Source organism: Mus caroli, unplaced genomic scaffold (assembly GCF_978045245.1).
Source record: "Mus caroli unplaced genomic scaffold, Mus_caroli_1 scaffold_13, whole genome shotgun sequence".
Lineage (NCBI taxonomy): Eukaryota > Metazoa > Chordata > Mammalia > Rodentia > Muridae > Mus > Mus caroli.
In genome coordinates this window covers 6,470,659-6,493,483 of record NW_028227268.1, presented here as the reverse complement: position 1 = coordinate 6,493,483, position 22,825 = coordinate 6,470,659, and the positions used below count along the sequence as shown (strand labels likewise).

The 22,825-nt window shown below is 50.5% G+C and overlaps 2 protein-coding genes and 1 non-coding gene across 5 annotated transcripts; 2 read left to right on the top strand and 1 right to left on the bottom strand.

Moving 5' to 3' along the window:
• Positions 1-162: 162 nt before the first annotated feature.
• Gga3 (golgi associated, gamma adaptin ear containing, ARF binding protein 3) lies at positions 163-19,120 on the bottom strand. Of its 3 annotated transcripts, XM_085829426.1 has the most exons (18): positions 19,018-19,086; positions 10,925-11,009; positions 10,722-10,797; positions 10,371-10,426; positions 8,107-8,205; positions 7,303-7,426; positions 6,932-7,035; positions 6,556-6,636; positions 6,061-6,198; positions 5,112-5,193; positions 4,913-5,029; positions 4,380-4,613; positions 4,059-4,126; positions 3,529-3,839; positions 3,128-3,333; positions 2,277-2,446; positions 2,047-2,157; positions 163-1,781 (listed from the first exon to the last, which is right to left on the bottom strand). In XM_085829426.1, exons 3-18 carry the CDS (start codon positions 10,744-10,746, stop codon positions 1,671-1,673), a joined length of 2,037 nt encoding a protein of 678 aa, XP_085685552.1. In that variant the 5' UTR covers positions 10,747-10,797; positions 10,925-11,009; positions 19,018-19,086; the 3' UTR covers positions 163-1,670. The 3 variants fall into 3 exon arrangements, with proteins under 3 accessions (XP_085685552.1, XP_021032166.1, XP_029338956.1); XM_021176507.3 differs by lacking the exon at positions 10,371-10,426 and having other exon boundaries at positions 19,018-19,120; XM_029483096.2 differs by lacking the exons at positions 10,371-10,426; positions 10,722-10,797; positions 10,925-11,009; positions 19,018-19,086 and having other exon boundaries at positions 7,303-7,367; positions 8,107-8,192.
• LOC147001369 (U6 spliceosomal RNA) lies at positions 16,718-16,824 on the top strand. The gene has a single exon (XR_015045081.1). It is a non-coding gene; the product is annotated as a U6 spliceosomal RNA (small nuclear RNA).
• Mrps7 (mitochondrial ribosomal protein S7) lies at positions 19,108-22,761 on the top strand. Its single transcript, XM_021176508.2, has 5 exons — positions 19,108-19,433; positions 19,911-20,102; positions 20,213-20,276; positions 21,163-21,330; positions 22,231-22,761. Exons 1-5 carry the CDS (start codon positions 19,351-19,353, stop codon positions 22,450-22,452), a joined length of 729 nt encoding a protein of 242 aa, XP_021032167.1. The 5' UTR covers positions 19,108-19,350; the 3' UTR covers positions 22,453-22,761.
• The last annotated feature ends 64 nt before the right edge of the window (positions 22,762-22,825 follow it).

Here is a 22,825-nt window from a genome sequence, read left to right as displayed (position 1 = left end):
TTAATCCTGCCCAAATGGGGTTGAGGCCTTACCCAACTCAGCCAGTGACCTTGGAACACCCTAATTTCTTTGGTTAGCTTCTGTAAACAAAAGTTTCAGAAACCTAGTTGGAATTCATAACATGGTGCCCCACCACTGTGCTCTGTATTCAAAGATGCCAAGCAGGGTGAAATGGTTTTATTTCACATGCAGCAAAACAAGGGCAGGAGGTGGTACAACCAGTACAGCTGTACTGACTGAAGCAGTGACCTCAGTAGTAGTGAGCAACACTCATAATTTTAATATTTAATGACCGTATTGACATAGTGATCCCATAAATGTTCCAGCACCGAAGTAACCAGTCTCTGGAAAGCTCTTGGATTTATTCCATCATCAGTGAAAATGATTATCTTTTTTTAACCTGTCCTAAGGTAACTGTAAAACCTGCTAGCTAAGGACAATAGCTGGGAGGTAGGCCAGATGACCTCTAGACAGAGCAAGGATGCTCCAAAGATGTAGTGGGGACAGCATACGGACAGCAGAGCCCAGTAGACGGGCTGCTGTTCGCTCTCTCCCAGCTCCTATGATGGCCGACTTCCCCATCAGCCTGAACGTCTCTGGCCTGGAGCAGCTGGGTCATGCTGGCTGAGGCATAGCACTGTAGAAGCAATAGGGTCTGGAAACTCAGTTTAAGCACAGACCTCTCATCTCCAGACCCAACATGTCGCTGACAGTGCCCCTCTTTAGCTGGGGAAAAGAGGGTGTTGGGTGCAGCATAAAAGTCTAGTGCAATGTGTGTGACCCTGAGACTTCCTGGGTCCAGCCATAGGTGCCACACCACATACTGTGTGGCAGGGAGAAGGAGTGACCAAAGCAGGATGCAGAGTGGCAGGAGGTGTCCTCCCCTGAAAGGCTTATGGGAAGCACAGCAGTTTATTTCATGCCAAGCAAGAGGTAGTGAGTAGGACGGCCTATTCCCACTGCAGGAGGTACGCCTTTCCCAGAAAGCCACAGTACCTGCCTCTGAAGGGAAACACTGGCACTTTCGTTTTCCTTCCTGTCCCTAGTGAGGCTATCCGGCCAAGCTCCCCGTTCTGCAAGGATGTCCATAGGACACAACCTGCCACTGTAAGCACATCACTCACTCAGTAGCCACTGCAGGATGCTGCTGCTTGCAGAAAGTGAAGACTACAGTACTCCACAGTTCTCACTCTGGGCCACTGCTGCCCACTTTAGTTCAGGGAACAGCAGTGCCTATCAGCAAAGAACCATGGACCGCCAAGGGGAGGTACGGTCTCCTAAGCCATGCCTCTTCGAGTGTAAAGATGCAGTTCTTACAGGGGCTGGAGAGGCACCCTTCAGAGCCCTCTCCCTGATCAAGGAATGACAGTAAAAAAAGGAAATCCTACTCTGGGCCCAGAGTCCACCATCCCAGAGTGGCCAATGAAGCCACAGGGGACTCCTCACCCACACAGTACGGCTACTTCAAGTCACACAGGTAGATAAGACAGGTCCTTTTAGGGGCCCAGGAAGAGGTGACCAAAGCAGCAGCTTGGTTCCTGACAGAAGTGTCCAGGGCTCCGATCCACACCAAGCTATAAACGCTGTCCAGGGTGTACAGTGGCTGGACTAGCCAGAGCCTGTCTCAGGGCTGCTTGTCTTCCAAGTAGAGATGGCAACATATGCTGGGGTCATAGGTTCCCCCACTGCTCCACAGGAGGAAACTGGTCCACTTCACCCAGTTCTGTGCTCAGCTGCTCCCCCAAAGCAAAGGTCAGTTTATATCGAAGCCGCACCTTTTCCTGTAATAAGAGGGCTGCAGATGAGAATCAGTCCAGGAGTTCCCTCTGCCAAGACATTGTCTCCCTGCCACACCCATGATTCTGCCAGGAAGGATACATCTTGCATCACCATGTCCACCCATGCTCAGTCCCTTAACATGGGATAGAAGGGTTACTGCTACAGGTCATGCCAGGACTTCCTGACAGAGCCTCACAGAGTACTTCCTGTGATCTCATCTGGGGCACTGGCACCCCAGGTGGGTTTCATAGATTCTCTCACGCTTACCTTCATTGGATTGGCCAGTAGCATGACCTGGGTGATGGCTGCAGGTGGCTGGATAGGACTAAATGGGGAAAGTTCTGTCCCAGAGGGTGGCTGCAACTTCACTTTCATTGACTGAAAACAAAAAAGAAGCTCCTTTGAAGAGAATGGTCCGGGTGTTTCAGAGACAGACACCTGCTGGCTACTGAAAGCTGGTCAACAAGGTAGGTTCAAGTTAAGGGAAAGGAAGCTACCTTGGGCACTGCGGCCTGCAGCACTATGCTCTTGACTGGCAAGGGAGCCGTATTCAGCATGGAAACCACTACCACCAGCACATCAGGCCGTCCTGGCGGACACTCCTTAGCAAAGTGGAAAAGGATGCGGAAGCCATTTTTATCATAGGCTGTCACGGGAAGGGCACTGCCTGTAAGAAGGTGTTACATGAGTGAGTGTGGTAGGGGAGCATGGCAAGGGCCCTGCAGAGCCCGGGTACTACTAAAGCCAACGGGATGGAGGAGAGCTAGAACAGCTGAGCACTGTTGCCCTGTGGAGTACTGGAGAGGACCAAGGTCACACAGCTGCTGTAAGGAGCTGAGAGGGCTGCAGGGATGATGGGACAGTGGTTAGGAACACTTATCATTCTTGCAGAGGATCTAGGTTCCCAGAACCCATGTCGGTCGGCTCACCACTGCCTGTAACTCCAGTTTCAGGAAGCCTGAAACCCTCTGACCTCTGTGGGCACATGTCAGCACATGCATACACCAGGGCACACAAACAATCATAAATAATAAAAATACAATCTTGCCGGGCATGGTGGCACACGCCTTTAATCCCAGCACTCGGGAGGCAGAGGCAGGCGGATTTCTGAGTTCGAGGCCAGCCTGGTCTACAAAGTGAGTTCCAGGACAGCCAGGGCTACACAGACAAACCCTGTCTCGAAAAAACAAAACAAAACAAAAAAAAAACCCCAATCTTTAGAAAAGATGTGAGACACCAGGCAAGCGAACCCTTAACAGTCAGTCAGGGACTTTTGTATAGAAAGAATCCACCGATCACACCCTACCAACACCACAGCTGAGGCTGACCGTCTGTCCTCAGCACTTACTAGGCTTGATCGATTCCAGGGGCACATGGACACTGGCCAAGGAGAGCTCTGGGCCTTTCTGAGGGCTGCCTTGGGACTGGAAGAGAGGGCTTCCGGGCCCAGTGGAGAAGGGCAGGAGAGTTCTGGCTGGGGCAGAGGCAGGCAGCAGCGGGGAGGCAGTGGGCCCAGGAGAGAAGCAAGAAACAGGTTTCACCAAGCCTGAGGTTCTGGGGCCAAGGAAGGCAAGTCAGAAAGATGGTTAGAATGCTAGGCAACCCCTCAACCAAGACCAGTGTCTAGCTACCTCAGGCTTCCAGGCTGACTCACAGTACCAAAAAGGATCCACATCCCCCATCCTCTGAAGCCTCCCTTTGGTCCTGTATACACGACACCCCACGCTTAGCCACCCTCTTATCCCTTACACTTTGGCCTCTTCCAGAAGCTGATCAAGGGCATCTAGGCGGTGCGAGGTGCTGGAACTGGGGTATTCTGGACCTTTGGGCTCAGCCTTTGGAGCCAAGGCTGGGGCAGGTCCAGAAGAGAACATGAAGGAGCCAGTGCTGTGGGTTGGTGCACTGGCTGGGACCACAGGAGCTGGGAAGGCAGCAGGCAGTGGAGCTTGGGACATACTTGAGGTAGAAACTGGGGGAGGGAGCTGGGGTCCATCTGAGGGGCAGGAGGCCGCAGGCACTGGCCTGGGACCGAAGAAGTCCAGATCTGATGATGGTTCATTCTGTACAACAGAAATATCAAGTGAGCAGAGACCCAGAAGGGACGAGGTCATCACCCACCGGGCCTTTTGAGGTATCCACCGTGACCCACAGAACCCCCTAGAGAATACATAAGCTCTGGTTCTAGCAAAGTGTAGCCAGCCAGAGCCTAGGAAGGGAGGGTGGGTGCCTTGTGGTCCTTGGGCATCACTTGAGTGATGCTGCCGTTATGGTGCCTCTACCTGGAACAGGTGCCACTGACTACTTCCAGGTGACTCTTTGGGAGCAGTGGGGGCGGGGTCAGTAAGGCCTAAGAACACAAAAGAAAAGTCAATGAGCTGAGCTCCTGCGCCCAAGTGTTCCCCTGCAGCTAGACTGGAAGGAAATGCACTTGCCCTTCATGCATGACTGAAGGGCCTCCCAGAAGAGAGGAGATGAGCTGTGCCAGAGCCTGCTATGTTTACCCTGCACTCCCTAGGAAAGTGGTCCTGTTGGCCTCCAGAGAGTTATCTAAGCACACCAACCCTTAGGCCTTCCTTCCCCAGTGCCACGCTTGGGCGTACCTAAGCAGAGGAGCTCCTCATCCAGCAAGGAGAGGGCATTGTTCGTGCTGTCAGACCCTGGGGGAGCCTCAGCCTGGCTGGATGAACGGCTTCGTGGAGGCCCGGAGGTTTGGGGGGGTGGAGGGAGGATGGGGATGCCTGAGGTGGGTGGGGCCAACGCCGGAGATGAGCTGCTGGGGGTGTCCAACTCAGCAAGGTCGATGAGGGTGCCTTGGTTACTGCAGTGACTGTTTCCTAGATGGGTCGACAGAAGAGGAACAAGGGCATTCAGGGTGAATCTAGTGTCCATGCCGCAAGAGGCAGGACCCAGGCATAGTTGTTCTACCTTGTGGCTCAACCTAGTGGCATTTCTCCAGGAACACTGAAAACCAGGCTTGAGAAAGCAAGGAAGGAAGTCTCCATGCACACCTCCTGGCCTCTGGGAAGGGCTACTTGAAATGGCTCAGGAATTCCCTAGCATTGCCATCTGGGGCTCAGTGGTCAGGACATGTGGCCGCTCTGGAGGGTTGCAGAATGGAAATCAGAATATTTACCTTCAGAGTCAGGCATGGTTGACGTGGTCACCTCACCATTGACCATCTGCCCTTCAATAATTGTTTTGTAAGAGTTGATGACCCTGGACAGGTTGTCACTGGCCTGCAGGATGTCCCCTACAGTAGAAGAGATCCCTCACTGTGTGGGCTGTGACAACTCTCACACAGCTGAAGTTGTGACTCATCCTTTCACACTCACCCAAACTGTTGTCATTGTCCTCTGTCTCGCTGGCAAGTTTAAACAGCGTCCGCCTCTTATTCTCACAACGATCAAAGAGCTCCTGAGAGACCCAGATAGAAAAACCACAACAAAAGAGGTTCTAAGAAGTCATCTGATTTAACATTTATGCCCAGAAAATGGTAGGACTCCCCAACAGACCTCAGAGAAACTGACAGGGGTGGGAGAGGAGCATGCATCTTTGTGTCTTCAATATCTACCAAAGGACACTGCCCAAGTCATCTGTACCAAATGTTAGGTGAAATGTGCCTCAGATGATTCTGTGGGCCATGTTCTTGTGATGGTGAGCCTGTATGTGCCTGAGCACTGCATGTATGTTACAGTTGTATAGCCTGGTGTTCTTGTAGGATGCTAATAGTGGGAGCACAGGCTGTCCCTGACTCTTCTGGTGCCTTTGGAATGCTTTGCCTCCTAGTGGTCTAGCCTTGATGTGAGAATGTGTGCCTGGTCTTACTGTAGCTTGTTATAGCATATTCGGTTCATGTGCCCAGGAGGGAGGACTGTTCTTTTCTAAGGGGAGGGCAGGTCTGGAAAAGGGGGGGGAGTAAATGGGGGAGAGACTGGAGGAGGAGAAATTGTAGTAGGTATGTAATGTATGACAGAAAAATAAATAAAAGGGGGAAAAAGATGTGTGTCTCAGAAGCCACAGCCTAAGCTACAATGTCAACACCAGGGGCAGGTGTCCCCAAAGCTTAAAGGCGTGAGCATGGAGCACATTATCAGGATACTGTACCTGAGTCTCAGACAGCACTGCACCAGGAGTGTCAGCTGTATAAAACAGACACTGCCCTTCACTCACCAGCTGTAGTGAATAAGCCCACAAAAAGCAGGCATGTCCTCTCCCAGACAGGACCCCACTGGGGCAGAGCGGTCTCGACAGCGAGCTCTCGCTCGGCTCATGGCAGCTTACCTTCATGAGCTCCTTGTCGGCGTCTGACGAGCACTCTTGGCTGTAGTGAAGCAGCATCTCGTGGAGCAGCTTGACATTGTTGTTAACCTCCTCCAGTGTGTGTAGGCGCTTGGTCACTTTCTGGATGCGAGCCTCATCCTGCCTCAGCCAAGAGGGTGCAGTAAAAACCAAGGTCACCTAGCTTGTCTTTCAACAACCAGGCAGGGTTCATTCCTTACCCAACTGCACAAGGGCAGAGGCCAAGCCCCAGAGCACGGCTTAGGGTGTTTCCTAGGACTACAGGCCTCAGACTCACCCCAAGCTGTTTTAGAGTGACTCCTCCCACTCCTCCCACTTCCACGGCCACCCAGCACTCCTCTATGCTTCCTCCCATGGGAAACACCAGGCTCCTCCTAAACTCCTGCAGCTCAGGTCTGGTGCCAGGTGAGTAAGAGGCACCTAAGATCTCTGGGGGAGAACGTCTGTGCCTCCAACCAGAGGCCCAGGACCACTCACTTCCTTCACCATGGACTTGATGAGTCTGTTGGCCTCTTGCAGGTCGTCTGGGTTCTTGCTCTTCAGCAGCCTGGCTAAAAGCTGGAAAAGAAGGTGTGGCAAGTGAAGGGGATGTCATGTACCCAGCTCCAGCAGGCACCAGAAGGAACTGCAATACAAGCGAGACCCCACTTCATGCTTGCTAGGGTGGCTCATGCCTACAATACCACCACTCAGGCGACTGAGGCAGGAAGATGTCAAATGCAAAGTTAGCTTAGGTGGGAGGGAGACTGCTCAAAACTGAAAGACAAAAAGGCAGCCACCCTCCGTTCTCACAGCCCACACCCAGTCCGCCCACAACTGCCACCCAAAGATCCAGGTCCAAGCTGCACTTTACCTTGGATTTCTCCTCATCATCAAAAACGGGGTTTTTGGGCCGAGGTGGGGGAGAAGGGATCAGCGTTCTGTCCATGGGGATAGGGGGGTCCGACTGCACTATGCCTGAGAGGAGACACAGAGGACAGAGCATGTGCTCAGGCAATGGTCACCTTGTCCTTCACACAACAAGGGCCAAATCCCTGAGATGAGCAGGAAAAAGCAGACTGCTCTCCCCTCAACCCACAGAGGCCCAGCCGAGCCCTCACGACAACTTCACTCTATAGGAAAGGACCTCGGCAGCACCCTGCAGACTCCCAACACATTCCCTTCCTTGCCTTAACTTTCCACCTTCACTGCCATGCTGAGGTCAATGGAGAGCTACACACACACCTTGTCTCTTCAACATATGGTAGGCATCTTTGATCTTTGCTTCTTCCGGCAAGGCCAGTGTCCAGCTAAAAAGCAACTCGATGACCTTAGTCTTCACCTTTTCAGACACCCTGTCTCCCAAGTACTAGGAAGTAAAACGAAGCAAGAGTCTAATATCTGAGACACCAAGGGAGAATCGCTTTCTTCACAGAATCGTGCTCCCCTCATTCCAGTTCACAAGCTACACAAACACATCCAGCACTCCCTACAGTGACGGAGCAGGGGAGGGGGTGACAGAGCCTGCAGGCAGAACAGGGCCGAGGCCGGATCCCTGTGCTTCCATGCAGAAGCTGCCTGAGACATTAAAAAAAGGGAATGTAGTAAAGATTTATTTTCATTTACATGAGTATCCACCATATATGTGTGGGTGCCTGTAGAGGCCATTAGTTGGTACTGGATCCCGCCCGAGCTGTAGCAGCACTTTTACTCCCCACAACCCCAGACATGTCTCCAGCCCCATAAACACATTTTGAGGACCTTCTGAGAATGCCACCAGCAGAAGAACTGACTCTGGCCAGCAGAAGATATAAGCAAAGTCTGGAGCTGAGGGAGGCTAGGAGCAGAGTGCAGCCGCCCACACTGTCCCTGGACACACACAGCCAGGCTGGGCGTCTCCCAGAAGCTGCCCAGACCTCAACCGAGTCAGCCTCTAGGAACCTGCTTTACAAGGACAGGACACACAGGCCATCTCTATGCAGATGCTAATGGAGCAGAAAAGCCAGCAAGAGAGATGGGAAGGGAACAGCAGACAGGCTACCAACTGACCTTTGGAGAGACGACTTTGATTAATTCATTCAAAAACCGGAACTTCCCCACTTCATTATGAAGTCTCCTGCCACAGTTCTTCATACATGCCTCCAGCACCTGCAGCCACAGAAAGAGGCAGTCCTTGACAGGAGCTATGGAACAAGACCCTGGTCCCCAACAAGAATTAAGAAACCAGTCCTGGGCTGGAGAGGTGGCTCAGGGGTTAAGCACTGACTGCTCTTCTGAAAGTCCTGAATTCAAATCCCAGCAACCACATGGTGTCTCACAACCATCTTTAATGAGGTCTGATGCCTCTTCTGGTGTGTCTGAAGACAGATATAGTGTACTTAAGATAATAATAAATCTTATTTAAAAAAAAAAAAAAAAAGAAAGGACCCAGTCCCAAGTTCAGGGATTCGCTATGAGAGGTGGTACACTCCCCTGGAGGATGGAGGGTAAACCACAGGACCATTCACCACAGGAACCTCCCACACACACTCCCAATGGTATGCTCTCTGGAGACTGCTATACACAAGTTAGAGTAGGAAATGCTGAGTTCAGACACCAGGAAGTTTGCTGCCAAACTGGGAAGGGGGTCTTCCACAAAGATGCTGTCCAAAGAGAAAGTTCCTCTGACTCCCAGAATGGTTCTGAGGCCTTTCCACAAATTTGACATTTCTGCAGGTGTAGGAGACATCTAAATCTAATGTTTTGTGTTTATGGGACATTTCTCTTGCTTCCTTTTGTTGGCGTGTTCCTATGCTGCTCAGGGCCCCATCACTCATTCAGCTTGCACACAGCAGTGATTAGGTATGAATATATATGTATGCAGGTTAGCCTCAGGTGCCCTTGCGGTGATGAATCCCATCTTGTCTGAAGACAGGAGCTCTCACTGGCTGGGACTCACTGCTTAGTCTAGGCTGGCCACTGAGACTCAGGAATCTGCCTTTTTTCTTTGCTACCCAGAGTCACATTTGGCTTTTTTTGTGTAGTTCCAGGTTCTGAGCTCAGGCTCCTGCTTGCACAGCACTTTACCACCCAAGAGCAGCCTGCCTCTGTGTACTGAGTGCTGGGGTTACATATGCTGAGACAAATGGCATGTGTTAAAAAGCCCCGTGGTTTCTTTTTTTCAAAATAAACACACATACGTAAGGGAAGAAGAATTTTATTCTATGTGTAGAGGTGTGTTTGTCTGCCTGCATATCTGTATATCGCATGTATGTATGTAGTGCTGGAGGAAGTCAGAAGAGAACATGGATACTCCGAACTTGACTTAAAGATGGTTATAATGGCAGGCATGGTGGCACACATGTTTAGTCCCAGCGCTCGGTAGGCAGAGCTCTAGCATGATCTACAAAGTGAGTTCCAGGATAGCCAGGGCTGTACACAGACAAACCTTGTCTCAAGAAACTATAAATAAATAAGAATGGATAAAGGAAGCCGGGCGTGGTGGCGCACGCCTTTAATCCCAGCACTCGGGAGGCAGAGGCAGGCGGATTTCTGAGTTCGAGGCCAGCCTGGTCTACAGAGTGAGTTCCAGGACAGCCAGGGCTACACAGACAAACCTTGTCTCAATAAACTATAAATAAATAAGAATGGATAAAGGAATGAATGATGGTTGTGAACCTCCAAGTGGTTCTGGGAACCCCTCCCCATGGGTGCTGGGAACTGAACCCAGGTCCTCTGGAAGAGTGGCCACTGCTCTTAACCATGAAACCTCTTCTTCAGCTTTCAATGGTTGGTTCCTTTAAAGCAAGGTTTCGCAGCAAGCTGCAGCCGGTGGACAGTTTGGACCGGCCCCGCTTGGCTGTGGCTCCCCTGTGCACTCAAGGGTACTTAGCAGTAGCACTGGCCACTACTCTCTAGTCGTCACTGTCATACCGTCCCTAACAATAAAAGCATCTCAGGACACCATCAATGTCTTCTGGAGACCAAAACTGTCCCCTGCAAGCCAGCCATCGTGGCACATGCCTGTAGTATTAACATTTTGGAAATGGAGACACAAGGATCAAAACATCTTTAAAAAACAAAACAAAAAACAAACCACGGTGGGCCTGGTTGCCCTTGGGGTCAGGGGTTGGTGGGGAGAGATCACCATTTTAGAGGCCCTGGCTCCATCGTGGAAGAGCAGTGCACCTGGCCTCTAAGCCCCACTGCTCTATGTTTCTAGGACCCAGATGACAGGAAGCTCAGGAAAGCTGCCGGCGTCCTCTCCACTCGGCTGTTGTCTGAGGAGCAGGGAAGCACCTGATGTTCTTTTCACTGTCTGAACAAATGCTTACCTCTGCCCTGTGGCTGTGACTGCAGCATGGCATCTTCACTGGTACAGGCAGTGCTTCTGGCCATACAAGACACTGTATTTACCATACTTGAAGCATCAAGACTACCTAGGTCCTCTGTGAGCCCTGCACTGGCGTCCCTCAGGGACCTTGTGAAGGCTCCATGGTAGCTCTGGAGGTGTGAATACTTGTGGACCAGCTGACAGCAATGCTCGACACACACCCAACTTCTATCAGGGACTTTCTACTGGCCTCGGGCCTGAGTCTGGTCACTACCAACAGCCTAATGTGTGTGTGAGGAAAGCCCTGACCTAGTGAACACCCGCGCTGTCTTCTCCAACAGCAAAGACCTACCGTGAGGGCCTGCACTGCCTCCCATTCCTGTGGAGACTGGATCTTGTGGGCCAGGAGTCGCACAGCAATCTGGGGCCTGGTAGACAAGCACACTACAATCAGTCTGCAAATGGAGGACCAACTGGCCAGACTTCCGTGCTTACTTGCTCGCCCGCTTGCATGCACTCTCGCTCTTGCTCTTTCCCTCTCTCTCGGGGACTCACCCTTCAAGCTCTTTGTTGATCTGATCACAGAAACCAATGATATATTCCCAGTCTTCCTGGCGGTTGGAAGGATTGGTAGCTTTATCTTGAAACAAAACACAAAGGACAACTGACTGTTAAAAAGAGCCACTCATAACACAAGGATATCTCCACAATTTTTAAACAAAATATTGCTTCCAAATCTGTTTCATAAAAATATCTCCAGCCGGGCATGGTGGCGCATACCTTTAATCCCAGCACTTGGGAGGCAGAGGCAGGGGGACTTCTGAGTTCAAGGCCAGCCTGGTCTACAAAGTGAGTTCCAGGACAGCCAGGGCTACACAGAGAAACCCTGTCTCAAAAACCAAACCAAACCAAACAAACAAAAAACAAAGAGTTGCCTTGATCATGGTGTCTGTTCACAGCAGTAAAACCCTAAGACAACAACCACTGCTAATAAATAAATGAAGATGCTAATAAATTCAGCAGGAGCAACAAGTGTCTCCGAGAAGCTGAAGATAGGCTGGAGTAGGTCAAAAATAAATAAAATATGAGTATTTTCTACAGGTCCTTCACAAAGATTTTTAGGCCAAATCTTTCTTGATTCTTTAAATATTTTTGAAGTTGTATAGGACCCTTTACAAATGCATCCAGATCCAATGAAACAGCTTCCAATCTTGTGCAGACTTCCCTAGCATAAACAGCTCTGTCGGGCAATTTCAGGGCCCTCGGGTTTAAATGGCTTTCCATGGTCAAGTGCAAACAGACACTGAGCGCATCCTGAGGGGCGTGGACTTCTGGAATTCCAGCACTAAAGGAAAAGCCCAGCTACATTTGTTCAGGCCTTCTCTGTTACTCTGGCACCAATGCTGAAGGAAGACGGCCCAGCTGAGGTTTATCATCTGATAAAAATCCAACCCTGCTACTTGCTGTTCAAGCTCAGACAGAAAGGGAAGCCTGAGGCGCATACCTTCTCCAGACAGCCTCAATCCTCTGTGGGCACAGACCTGCTAACATTATACGGGCTAACCGAAGTTTCTGGATTTGGGGTCTAAAGGTGGCTGTTTTCTTCTTTACATTGATTTATTTGGGGGATGGTGGTGGGGCTCAAGTGCTGTGAATACGGAAGTTCAAGGACAACTTATAGGAACTGGCTCTCTAGGGAGAACATCATTTTATGTCTGAAAATCAATTTCAGACTTGGTGGCAAGCATCTTAACTGGCTGAGCCACCTCACCTCCACCCTCTTATAGATTCTCATACTATAGCCCAGACTGGTCTTGAACTCACCATGATCCTTCTACCTTGGAATCTCAAGCACTAAAATTGTAGGTATGCATCACACCAAGCTGTGTTTTCTTAACTTTAAAAATCACCATTTGGCTCGGCAGTGGTAGTGCATGCTTTTAATCCCAGTACTTGGGAGGCAGAGGCAAGTAGATCTTTGTGAGTTCTAGGACAGCCAAGGTTATTACACAGAGCTGTCTCGAAAAAACAAAACAGAACAACAACAACAACAACAACAAAATCACTATTCAGTCTGGGCCTGGTAGCACAGGCCAAACTGCTTGTGAGGCCTAAAAGTTCAAGGCTAGCCTGGGCTATAGAGAAAGTTTGAGGGTTAACCTAGGCAACAAAACCTTATTTCTCAATTTTTAAAAAAAGATTATTTATTCATTTTATGTATCTGAATATACTGTTGCTGTCTCCAGACACACTAGAAGAGGGCATCGGAACCCATGACAGATGGTTTTGATCCATCCTGTGGTTGTTCTGGGTATTGAACTCTGGATCCCTGGAAGAGCAATCAGTGCTCTTAACCACTGAGCCATCTCTCCAGCCCCTTGTTTTGCAATTTTTATTTTTGTTTTTTTCGAGACAGGGTTTCTCTGTATAGCCCTGGCTGTCCTGGAACTCACTTTGTAGACCAGGCTGGCCTCTGCAAAAAAAAAAAAGGAAAATAGAAAAAGGTGGCTGGGGATATGGCTCAGCAGTACAGGACTTGCCTAGCATATATGAGGCCCTTGAGTTCAGTGACAAATGCCAATAAACAAAAGCATAGGTAGGCTGGGGATGGTGGCAGGTGCTTACAATCTCAACTTTCATGAAGACAGAAGGAGAAAGGTCAGGCACTCCAGGCAGCTTGAATAACAAGGAAATCCTGTATTTCCACAAATCACCAGTAAGGTGGGGGACTGAATCCTAAGAATCCATCCTTCCATCAAGAAAAGGGCATCTATGGGAGCACTGACTGCTCTTCCAAAGGTCCTGAGTTCAAATCCCAGCAACCACATGGTGGCTCACAACCATCTGTGATGAGATCTGACGCCCTTTTCTGGTGCATCTGAAGACAGCTACATTGTACTTAGAATTAATAATAATAAATAAGTAAATAAATCTTTAAAAGAAGAAAAGAAAAGAAAAAAAGGGCATCTAAGCAGAGGTCTTCTCAGGCTGGGGCAGGATTGGCCTGACAACACTATTTGTCTAGTTTCAACAGGAAGACTTGGTGGTTAAAGTTTATATTTAAAAAGTGAGGTCACATTGCATAGACCCATGTGGTGGTCTTACTGGAGGAGATGTGTTACTGGGGGCAGGCTTTGAGGTTTAAAACCCACACCATTCCTTATCTCTGTGCGTCAAGGTTGCATCTCAAGATGCAAGATCTCAGCCACAGCTGCAGTGCCTGTCTGCTGCCTGCTGCCGTGGTCCCACCACACTGGTCAGACTTACCCTCTGAGACTGTAAACCCCCAACTAGACAATGCCTTCTACAATGCCTTAGTCATGGGTTTCAGGGCAATAGAAAAGTAACTGCAAGGTAAGAAGTAAATAGAATTGGGGGAACTCAAGTGTTTGAGGACCTGCAGAGCATAGGGGGGGTCCTAGCTTCACTCTCCAGTATAATACAAGTTTATACATTTATATTTAGAGGAAAAGATGTGGCCAGGGTTTTTTGTTTTGAGACAGGATCTTGTGTAGACCAGGCAGAAATCACTAAGTAGTCAAGGATGCTCCAGCCTCTGCTTCCAAGTACTGGGAGAGCGGATATGTGACACCAAAGTGGCTGTTCTCAATCCTGAAAGATAATTTCAGCACTCGGAGGTAGAGGCAAGCCATCTCTGAATTCAAGGCTAGCTTGATCTACAGAGTGAATTCCAGGACAGCCACATCTACACAGAGAAACTCTCTTGAAAACAAAACAAAAAAAAAGGAGATGGATCATTTTATTCAGCAGTGCCCATTTGTCAAGAAATGGTTGACTGGCTGGGTGTGGTGGCACACACTTTTAATCCCAGTACCTGGGATACAGAAGCAGGTGGATCTCTGGAGTTCAAGGCCAGCATGGTCTACAAAGCAAGTTCCAGGACAGCCAGGGCTAGAGATAGAGAAACCCAGTTTTGAAAAACAAACAACAGGGGCTGGTGAGATGGCTCAGTGGGTAAGAGCACCCGACTGCTCTTCTGAAGGTCCAGAGTTCGGATCCCAGCAACCACATGGTGGCTCACAACCATCCGTAATGAGATCTGGCGCCCTCTTCTGGAGTGTCTGAAGACAGCTACAGTGTACTTACATATAATAAATAAATAAATCTTTAAAAAAAAAAAAGAAAAGAAAAACAAACAACAGACAATAACAAAAAGGAAAAGAAAAAAGGAAGACGACCCTGAGAGACCTGCCCCACACCCAGTGCTTCTTTCTTTAACTGTCACAGCTGTCCACTTACACTGCGGACAACGGGAAACCATCTTCCCAACAGAGTACCGTGAGGATGCTTTCAACAAAACACGCCTGGAAAGAAAGCTCTCTTCTCAAGCTCGCTCAGCTTCTTAAAGCACTTCCCACACCTTTCACTGTGTGTGCAGCAACACTGCCTGCACAGGGCACAAAATACAACTGGGCAGACACTGGCACGCTGCACTCTGTCTGCAGCTCACGTGGCACACTATCAGCCCCAGCTGCTACAGTCCTGAGGGTGGTACGAGGTGACTCTAGCTTTCCAAGTGCCCAGCACGTCACACACTCCACAGTCTCCCTCAGCTCACACAAGACGAGCAACAATGGAGTTCTCTCCTGCAAACCTGGCTCTGAACCACCCATCTGGTCCTGCTCTGACTCACGGTTTGTCTATTTTGGGCCTCAGGTGGAAGACTCATTCTCTGCTGCTTCCATCCCTCCACATTTCCTACCTTCCTCTTCTGCGTAAGCACTGCTAGCCTCAACTCCTCCAGGACATCAGAAGATACAGATGAGAATAACCAGCCTCAACTAATCTAACTCCTCATGGCCTGGGCTTCTCTGAGGTTTCAAGTTGCACACAGCAATGACTGGAAATAAGCAGACCCAAAGCACAGCAAAGGAAGGGTTAAGGTCAACTGCCCTGCTGCTGGGTTTTTTTTTGTTTGTTTGTTTTGTTTTTTGAGACAGGTTTTTTGGCGTTTTTGGGTTTTTTTGTTTGCTTGTTTTGTTTTTGTATAGCCTTGTCCTGGAACCAGCTCTGTGTTTGTAGACCAAACTGGCCTCGAACTCAGAAATCTGCCTGCCTCTGCCTCCCAAGTGCTGGGATTAAAGGCGTGCGCCACCATTGCCCGGCTTTCCCTTCTTTCTATACACAGTGCCTACCACTATTCAGAGCATGCTGATATCTACTGCCAGGCCCAGGTCTGAAACCTTACTGCTGTCTCTTCCCTTTCCTTACCCGCTCCTGAGTTCACCCACACCTTCAATTTTTATCACATATTTCCTTACTGTTCTATGTGGGAAGGGGGTGGAAGGGGAGATGTGTGGCATGTCCCAAATGTTAAGGTCAAATGACAACTTGAAGAAGTCGGTTCTCTTTCCACCATGTGGTTCCCCAGGATCAAACTCAGGTCCTAAGGCTCAGTAGCAAGTGACCTCACCTGCTAAGCCACTTCAGCCTCTGGAGTCACCTTCCTAATCATCAACCTTTCTCAGTCATGCCCTCCCAGAACGTCTCCTCTAACCACGGCCCACCTCTTCTCTCACATCGTCGTATCACCCGCCACACACACACACACACACACACACACGTGCGCGCGCGCGCTTCTCTCCTCATTTACATGACTCTAGTGGCTGAACTCAAGTGTGGCCAGGCTGGCACAGGAAGCACACTCACTGAGCCATCCTGCCTATACTGTTTGGTTTGTCTGTTTTTGGAAACCGTCTCACCCTGTAACCCTTAATGACACTAATTCTTTATGTATCCCAGCTGGCCTCAGTTTGGGGAGCTGCTCCTGCCTCACCGTTCACGTGCTGGGAAGTCAGATGTGAGTCACCACACTCGGCTTACTCTCATGAGTCTAAGTCAGGTCCTGCCACCAATCCTCCTTACAGATCAGTTTTATCAGGTGTAAGAGGACTGGGAGCCTGCTAACTGCTAAATGTCAACATGTAAACTGTCCCGTGTCTCAGATGGTCCCATACTCCTACAGTTGCTAACTGGTGTGCTCTACACACCGCCCCCCAGCATTCTCATGGTGGGTTCCCTTTTTTTTTTTTAATTCCTAGCTTGCTGCTGTCTTCTCCTTCTGTCTTAGGTCATTCTCCACTTCCCTTTCCCCAGTTACCTAAGGAACCCTACATTTTAGTACTTAGGCTGCCACTTAGAATCTTTACTGCCTCAATTTCTATTCATTCTGATAGCACATCCATCAAACTAAGGCAAAGATACCTTGACTTTCCTGGGCTTTTTTGCTTCATTTCTGTCTTTGTAAGGCTGGCATGGAATCCAGTGCCTTGCACATGTTAAGTAAGAGGTCCACCAGGGAACAAATGGTTAAACTTTGTTGTTCTTGTGTTCACTTCAGCAGCCCATAAACTAACATTAGAATGATATAGAAAGATTAGCACTGCCCCTTTGCAAAAAATGACACTCAAATTGGTGAAATGCTGCCCCCACACCTTCTTTTCCAGACAGGGTTTCACCGTGTAGTTCTGACTGTCCTGCAACTCACTCTATAGACCAGGTTAGCTTTGAACTTACAGAGATCTGCCTGCCTCTGTTTTCCCAGTGCTGGGATTAAAGGTGTGCACTACTATGCCTGGCTAAAATAGACTCCATACTTACTAGACACTAGCTGAATGTGCCAAGCAGGCCTCAAGAGAGAGCTGAAGTCATCAAGACATGGTTTGTAAGGAAGAATATTCTGAGATAGGTTTGAAGCACATAACTAAGCAAGGGATAAGAGGACTTCAGGGTTAATGAGAACAGTGTGTGCTGGTGGGAAAAACATCACCAAGCCATCAAAGGAAAAGGCAGGTAATGGCCAGAGACATTCCTTTCCCCAGTTACCTAAGGAACCCTACATTTTAGTACTTAGGCTGCCACTTAGAATCTTTACTGCCTCAATTTCTATTCATTCTGATAGCACATCCATCAAACTAAGGCAAAGATACCTTGACTCTCATTCCCAGAGACTGGGAAGGGAGTAGTGGGGTGGCAGCCCTGGAATGGTGATAAGCTGCTCTCTTAGGAACAGCATGCAGAGTGGACCAAGGAGAGGCTGCTGCAGTAATTCAGGCAAACCAGAGGTGACAAGGACCTTCACAAAGATGGCACTGACTGGTTCAATGGACTGGTACAAGTCACACTGTCTAGTCAGACGGTGAACATCTGAAATCCCAGCAGTTCTAGATAGAGCAGAAAGAGCAGGCGTTTAAGGCCAGCCTTAGTGTCCTGAGACTCTTGTCTTACAAAGACAAGACACCTAACTCAACCCTGCTTAGCGCAGCTTAGGTCATTTACACTACTCCATTGTTCCTGTTACCGTCTGTGTGGTGAATCAATTCTGCTCTGGCTATTACCCAGTCACACGGTTCCAGGAAAACGGTCCGAATGGAGGCAAAATGTCCTCTTTGAATTGTGGCCACAGAACCTGTTTCATTAAGTGAGATACTTGGTCTACAATTTCAATTATTTTCATCTTTCAAGAAGGGAAGCCGGGCGTGGTGGTGCCCACCTTTAATCCTAGCACTGGGGAGGCAGAGGCAGGAGGAGCTCAGTGAGTTCGAGGCCAGCCTGGTCTATACACAGCTGACTGGACACTGGGATCCTTGGGTAAATGATTTTAACCAATGCCTGTAATCCAGCACTGTACACCCCACAGAGAACTGTCACATATAGGGAGATGGCTCTGAGCCCTGCCCGCAAACATCGGACACCGCAACTGTGATCTTACTTTTCTTTTGGGATGTAGCTTCCCTTAAAGCTAATTTCAATCTCCTGAACAGTACTTCTTAAGGAAGGCCATGCCACTAGGAACATCACTCAAGACATCAAAGAGACAACTGTATTCCGTAAAGGATTTCCAGCTCAGGGCTCTACAAAGGCGTCTTACCTGATTTGTCTCCATTTCAGAGGCTCTCCTAGGGCTAGCCCTTAGTAAAGTTAATTGACCTTTGATAAGGCGTGATTAACCAGCCTTATTAACCCTTACTAAACAGCCCATATGAACTGTCCGCTAACGTTAAACCTTATTCCTTTGGAGCAATGTACAAATTAGTAAAGATAGCAACACGTCGATATAGGAGCAGATTCATTGTTCTTTGAGTTACTCAAGAGCGGGTTATCTCGTTAAAATGAGTGCGTGCATGTGTGTGTGTGCATGTGTGTGTGTGTGTGTCCCTTCAGTACATATTTAGCACGCTTCGTGGTACACTGTTCCCTGTAGTCGCGCTTTGGAAATGAATTCTCACTTCCAGCATCCTCACTGAGGATGGTCCCACTCTGGAAGCTGCCAGCTTGTGTGCGGCGTGGCACCGCTCAACCCTCCCCGAGGGACCTGTCCAATGCGCGGTCCCAGGGCACAGGCTGGGTGCAGCCCCACCTCAACCTCCCCACGACACCCGCCTGTCAGCCCGAGGTGTCGCTTTCCGGGCCTGCAGGATCTCGCGCTGCAGGTGTCACCCGCGGGAGCCTGAGGACGCGCGGCGGGGAAGGGCCGCTGCTCACAAGGGGTGTGAGCGCGGGATGCTCGCCGCGAGGCGACGCCGGGCGTGGACTGCCGCGGGCCGCCGCGGCGGAGGGGATGGCGCAGGGAGGGAGGAGGCAGGCCCGTGGTTGGAGGTCAGGTAGAGGCGGCCCCGGATACTCACTCAGCCAGGACTCCAGGCTCTCCCCTTCCGCCTCCGCCATATTGCAGCCGCCCGGTCCGGCCCTGCGCCTTCAAGCCTCGCGAGGTTCTGCGCGAGCAGGGCGGGGACGGGGCCCGCATGGGGGCCTGAGCGCACCGAGGGCTGCGGTCCACGGGCGCGCCGGACCGCGTCGGAGGCCGCGAGGGCGAGGATACGTCTTCGCTTCTTCCTCAGAGGGAACCTCTGACGGGAAACCCACGCCCGAGGAAAGTGCGCAGGCTCTCATCCGTGTCCTGTCGCTCACTCACGCAGGCGCGCTGTGGGCAGCCCTCCGAGGTCCTGACAGCGGCCAAGATGGCTGCCCCCGCGCTGCGCGCTCTGCGTCGCTGGTCCGGGCTGGCCCTGGGAGTGAGGTGCGCCGTCTGGAACCTTCCAGGGTGAGAAGGCAGCGCGTAGCCGGGACCGCCGCTCGGGCCTTCACGGGAGGACCTGGGGGAAGGAAAGAAGCCGCAGGCGAGCCGCGCTGAGTTCCGGCGCGGGAGGGCACTAACTCGGGGCGCCGAGATGGCTGACTCCAGCCATTAAACGGGCCGGTTTGGGGGCTTAGTACCCTGTCCCCTGCCTGACAGGCCGGGGTGACCTAGATCGGTTCTACCCGGAGCCGAGAGTGCGACCCTGCTAGAGATCGGAGAACTGGCTTGCGACGGAACAGTGGCCAGTTTCGGGCTGGGGGCTGCCTACCTCTTGGGACAAGGGTCAGAACTGCTGTCAGGTTAGCAGGCGGTCCCAGCGCCACTGTCCCTCGTCAGCGTGATGGCACTTGCGGCTTACTGTTAAGTCAAGCTTGTTCACTTTTGTGGAGTCACAGCTTCACCCGTGGGGTTCTGTCTGCTTCCTCCTCGCCCCACTCCCAGGCTCACACAGGTGAGGGGGAGCCGCTATGCCCCCGAATTCCGGGAGCCCTTGATTGACAAGGAATATTACCGCAAGCCGGTGGCGGAACTCACCGAAGAGGAGAAGTATGACCAGGAGCTCAAGAAAACCCAGTTTATCAAAGCTGCCGCCGCGACCGAAACCAGCTCGGTGTTTGCAGACCCGGTCATCAGGTGAGGCCCAAATGCTCCTCTGCTGTGGGCTGGAACTCGCCTGGGGCAGTTTTCTGCCGAGGGATCCCGAATACAGCTCGGGCAAGCTAACCATGTTTTTCTCCTTGAAGCAAATTCACCAACATGATGATGAAGGGAGGCAACAAAGTTCTGGCCCGGTCCCTCGTGGCCCAGGTAAGGGCGCTTCTTCCTCTTCGGCTTGTCTTTCTTTTCCCTCGGGCTCGGTGTCTGTGTTTTACACCATGGCTTCAAAACTAGAGAACAGGTTTCTATTCCTGCCATTAAAATTTCCAAGATCTGAGATTGGTGGTGCCCACCTCAAATCCCATCGCTGGAGAAGGCCTTTGATTCCAGCACTCAAGCAGCAGAGATAAGTCAGGCCAGCTTGAACTATAGAGTGAGTTCTGGAACAGGGCTACTTAGTGAGATCCTGTCTTAAAAACAATCAAAACAGAGCCAGAGGTAGGCAGATCCTGAGTTCCAGACAGCCAGAGCTGTATATTAAGATCCAGTCTTGGGGTGGGGTAGGGTGGGGTGGGGTGAACAACCTAACAATAAAAGAGGCAGAGTTGGGAAACGTTTGAGGCAAGGATGGTCAAAAGCTAGTTTCACCCCGGCCCAAGCTACAGAGTCCCCAGAAGTTTCCCATTCTGTTAACATTTTTAAAAAGTTCTTGGCTGGGTAGTGGTGGTTCACACTTTTAATCCCAGCACTTCAGAAGCAGAGGCAGGATCTCTGTGAGTTTGAGGCCAACTTGATCTGCACAGTGAATTCCAGGACAGCCAGGACTACACAGGAAAACCCTGTCTCAAAACAAGAACAAATAATCTCGGCCTGTTCTTGGGGTCATAGTCTAGCAAAGCAGGAGGCACTTAACCTCTGGCTTTCCTGAAAGAGGGTCTCGTGGAGCACAGTCTAGCCTGAGCTTGCTGTGCACCTGAGGATAGCCTTCACCTCCTGACTCTCCTGCCTCCAGCTCCCCGTGCAGTCGTGGGTGTGCAGCGCTCCCAGGTGAGCTGGGTAAACTTAGGGCCCGAGCAGCCTCTTGCGTCTCTTGCAGACTCTGGAAGCTGTGAAAAGGAAGCAGTTTGAAAAGTACCGCGCTGCCTCTGCAGAGGAACAGGCCACCATTGAACGGAACCCCTACAGGATCTTCCACGAGGCACTCAAAAACTGTGAGCCTGTGATTGGGTTGGTGCCGATCCTCAAAGGGGGCCATTTCTACCAGGTGAGTGGGGAGCCTGTGTGTGAGACGGGTTGGGGTGGGGGTGTGTGACAGGAGTGCCCAGAGTTGAGCCAAATGTAATAAACCTAGAAATTGGGGACTGTCAGAATCTGCTTGTCTGAGGCCCAGCGTGTAAATGCCATAGATAGAGGACAAATTGTCCAGTGTCCTGTGTAGCCTAAGCTATGAACTCTTGGTAAAGAACCGTGCTTGGGCTGGTGAGATGGCTCAGTGGGTAAGAGCACCCGACTGCTCTTCCGAAGGTCCAGAGTTCTAATCCCAGCAACCACATGGTGGCTCACAACCATCTGTAACGAGATCTGGCGCCCTCTTCTGGAGTGTCTGAAGACAGCTACAGTGTACTTACATATAATAAATAAATCTTTAAAAAAAAAAAAAAAAAAAAGAACCGTGCTTACCTGCCATTGTCTGGGGTAGTCCTGGACCCACGACCATTCATCATTACTGAACTGAAGTAGTGGTCCCTATCTCAGCAGTTAACTACTTAATATTACTCTATTAGGTCATTTTCCCCTTTAATATCAGCGGCTAAGACCAGGGGATTTTTTTTCCCCGGTGTCTTTGGTGTGTGGCATGAAGTGGGTGCCAGGCAAGCAGTTCTTGTACTGCATTCTTAGGCACCTTTGGTCTGAAGTAGCTGGCTTGGCTCAGGCAGCAGGATTTTCCCAGTTGGTGCTTATGTCATCTTGACAAAGCTTCCTCTGCTGAAGGAAAGTGCTCAGTGTTTGTTACGTGAATGTTCCTTAGACACAGGTTCCTGAGATACAAGAAAGTCGGAGAAGAGAGCAGCTCTGTGCTCAGGGCCCATCCTAGGCATAGCGCAGAGACAGTACACGGTAACTTCTGTCCGGCGCAAATCAACTTCAGCTTGCCTCTGTCCAGGTCCCCGTGCCTCTCACTGACCGACGTCGGCGCTTCCTGGCCATGAAGTGGATGATCACAGAGTGCCGAGAGAATAAACCGCGGCGGACACTGATGCCAGAGAAACTGTCGCATGAGCTGCTGGAGGCTTTTCATAACCGGGGCCCCGTGATCAAGAGGAAGCACAATATGCATAAGATGGCAGAGGCCAACCGTGCCCTGGCCCACTACCGCTGGTGGTAGCACGAGAGGAGAGGTGGGAAAGGACACGCTGCCACGAGAAACCACCCGACGGCTGGAGAGGTGGCTCAGTGGTTAAAGGCACTCACTGCTCTTTCCAAAGGACCTGGTTTGATTCCCAGCACTCACGCGGAGGCTCACTGACCACCTGTAACTCCTGTTCCAAAGGTTTCGATACCTTCTGACCTCTGTGGGCACCAGGCGTGCACATGGTATACAGACATAGGTGCAGACACTAATAAATGTTGAGCTACTGTCCTGTTGGAAAGTTCCGGAAGGAAGTTAAGGACAGAGAGTGCTGTTTGTAATGCAGTCTTCCATCCTGTGAGTCTTTAATTATCCATGCTGGCTAGAAGTTGGCCACAACTTGAGCAAA

Bases quoted from the DNA above. Each gene is read 5' to 3' on its own strand.
- Mrps7 (XM_021176508.2), top strand. From the start codon at position 19,351: ATGGCTGCCCCCGCGCTGCGCGCTCTGCGTCGCTGGTCCGGGCTGGCC. The intron at 20,103-20,212 runs GTGAGGCCCAAA...TTCTCCTTGAAG, and splicing joins TTTGCAGACCCGGTCATCAG to CAAATTCACCAACATGATGA. The intron at 21,331-22,230 runs GTGAGTGGGGAG...GCCTCTGTCCAG, and splicing joins AAGGGGGCCATTTCTACCAG to GTCCCCGTGCCTCTCACTGA.
- Gga3 (XM_021176507.3), bottom strand. From the start codon at position 19,057: ATGGCGGAGGCGGAAGGGGAGAGCCTGGAGTCCTGGCTGA. The intron at 8,206-10,721 runs GTAGGTCTTTGC...CTGTGGCTGCAG, and splicing joins AGGCAGTGCAGGCCCTCACG to GTGCTGGAGGCATGTATGAA. The intron at 6,199-6,555 runs GTGAGTGGTCCT...TGGCTGAGGCAG, and splicing joins TCAAGTCCATGGTGAAGGAA to GATGAGGCTCGCATCCAGAA.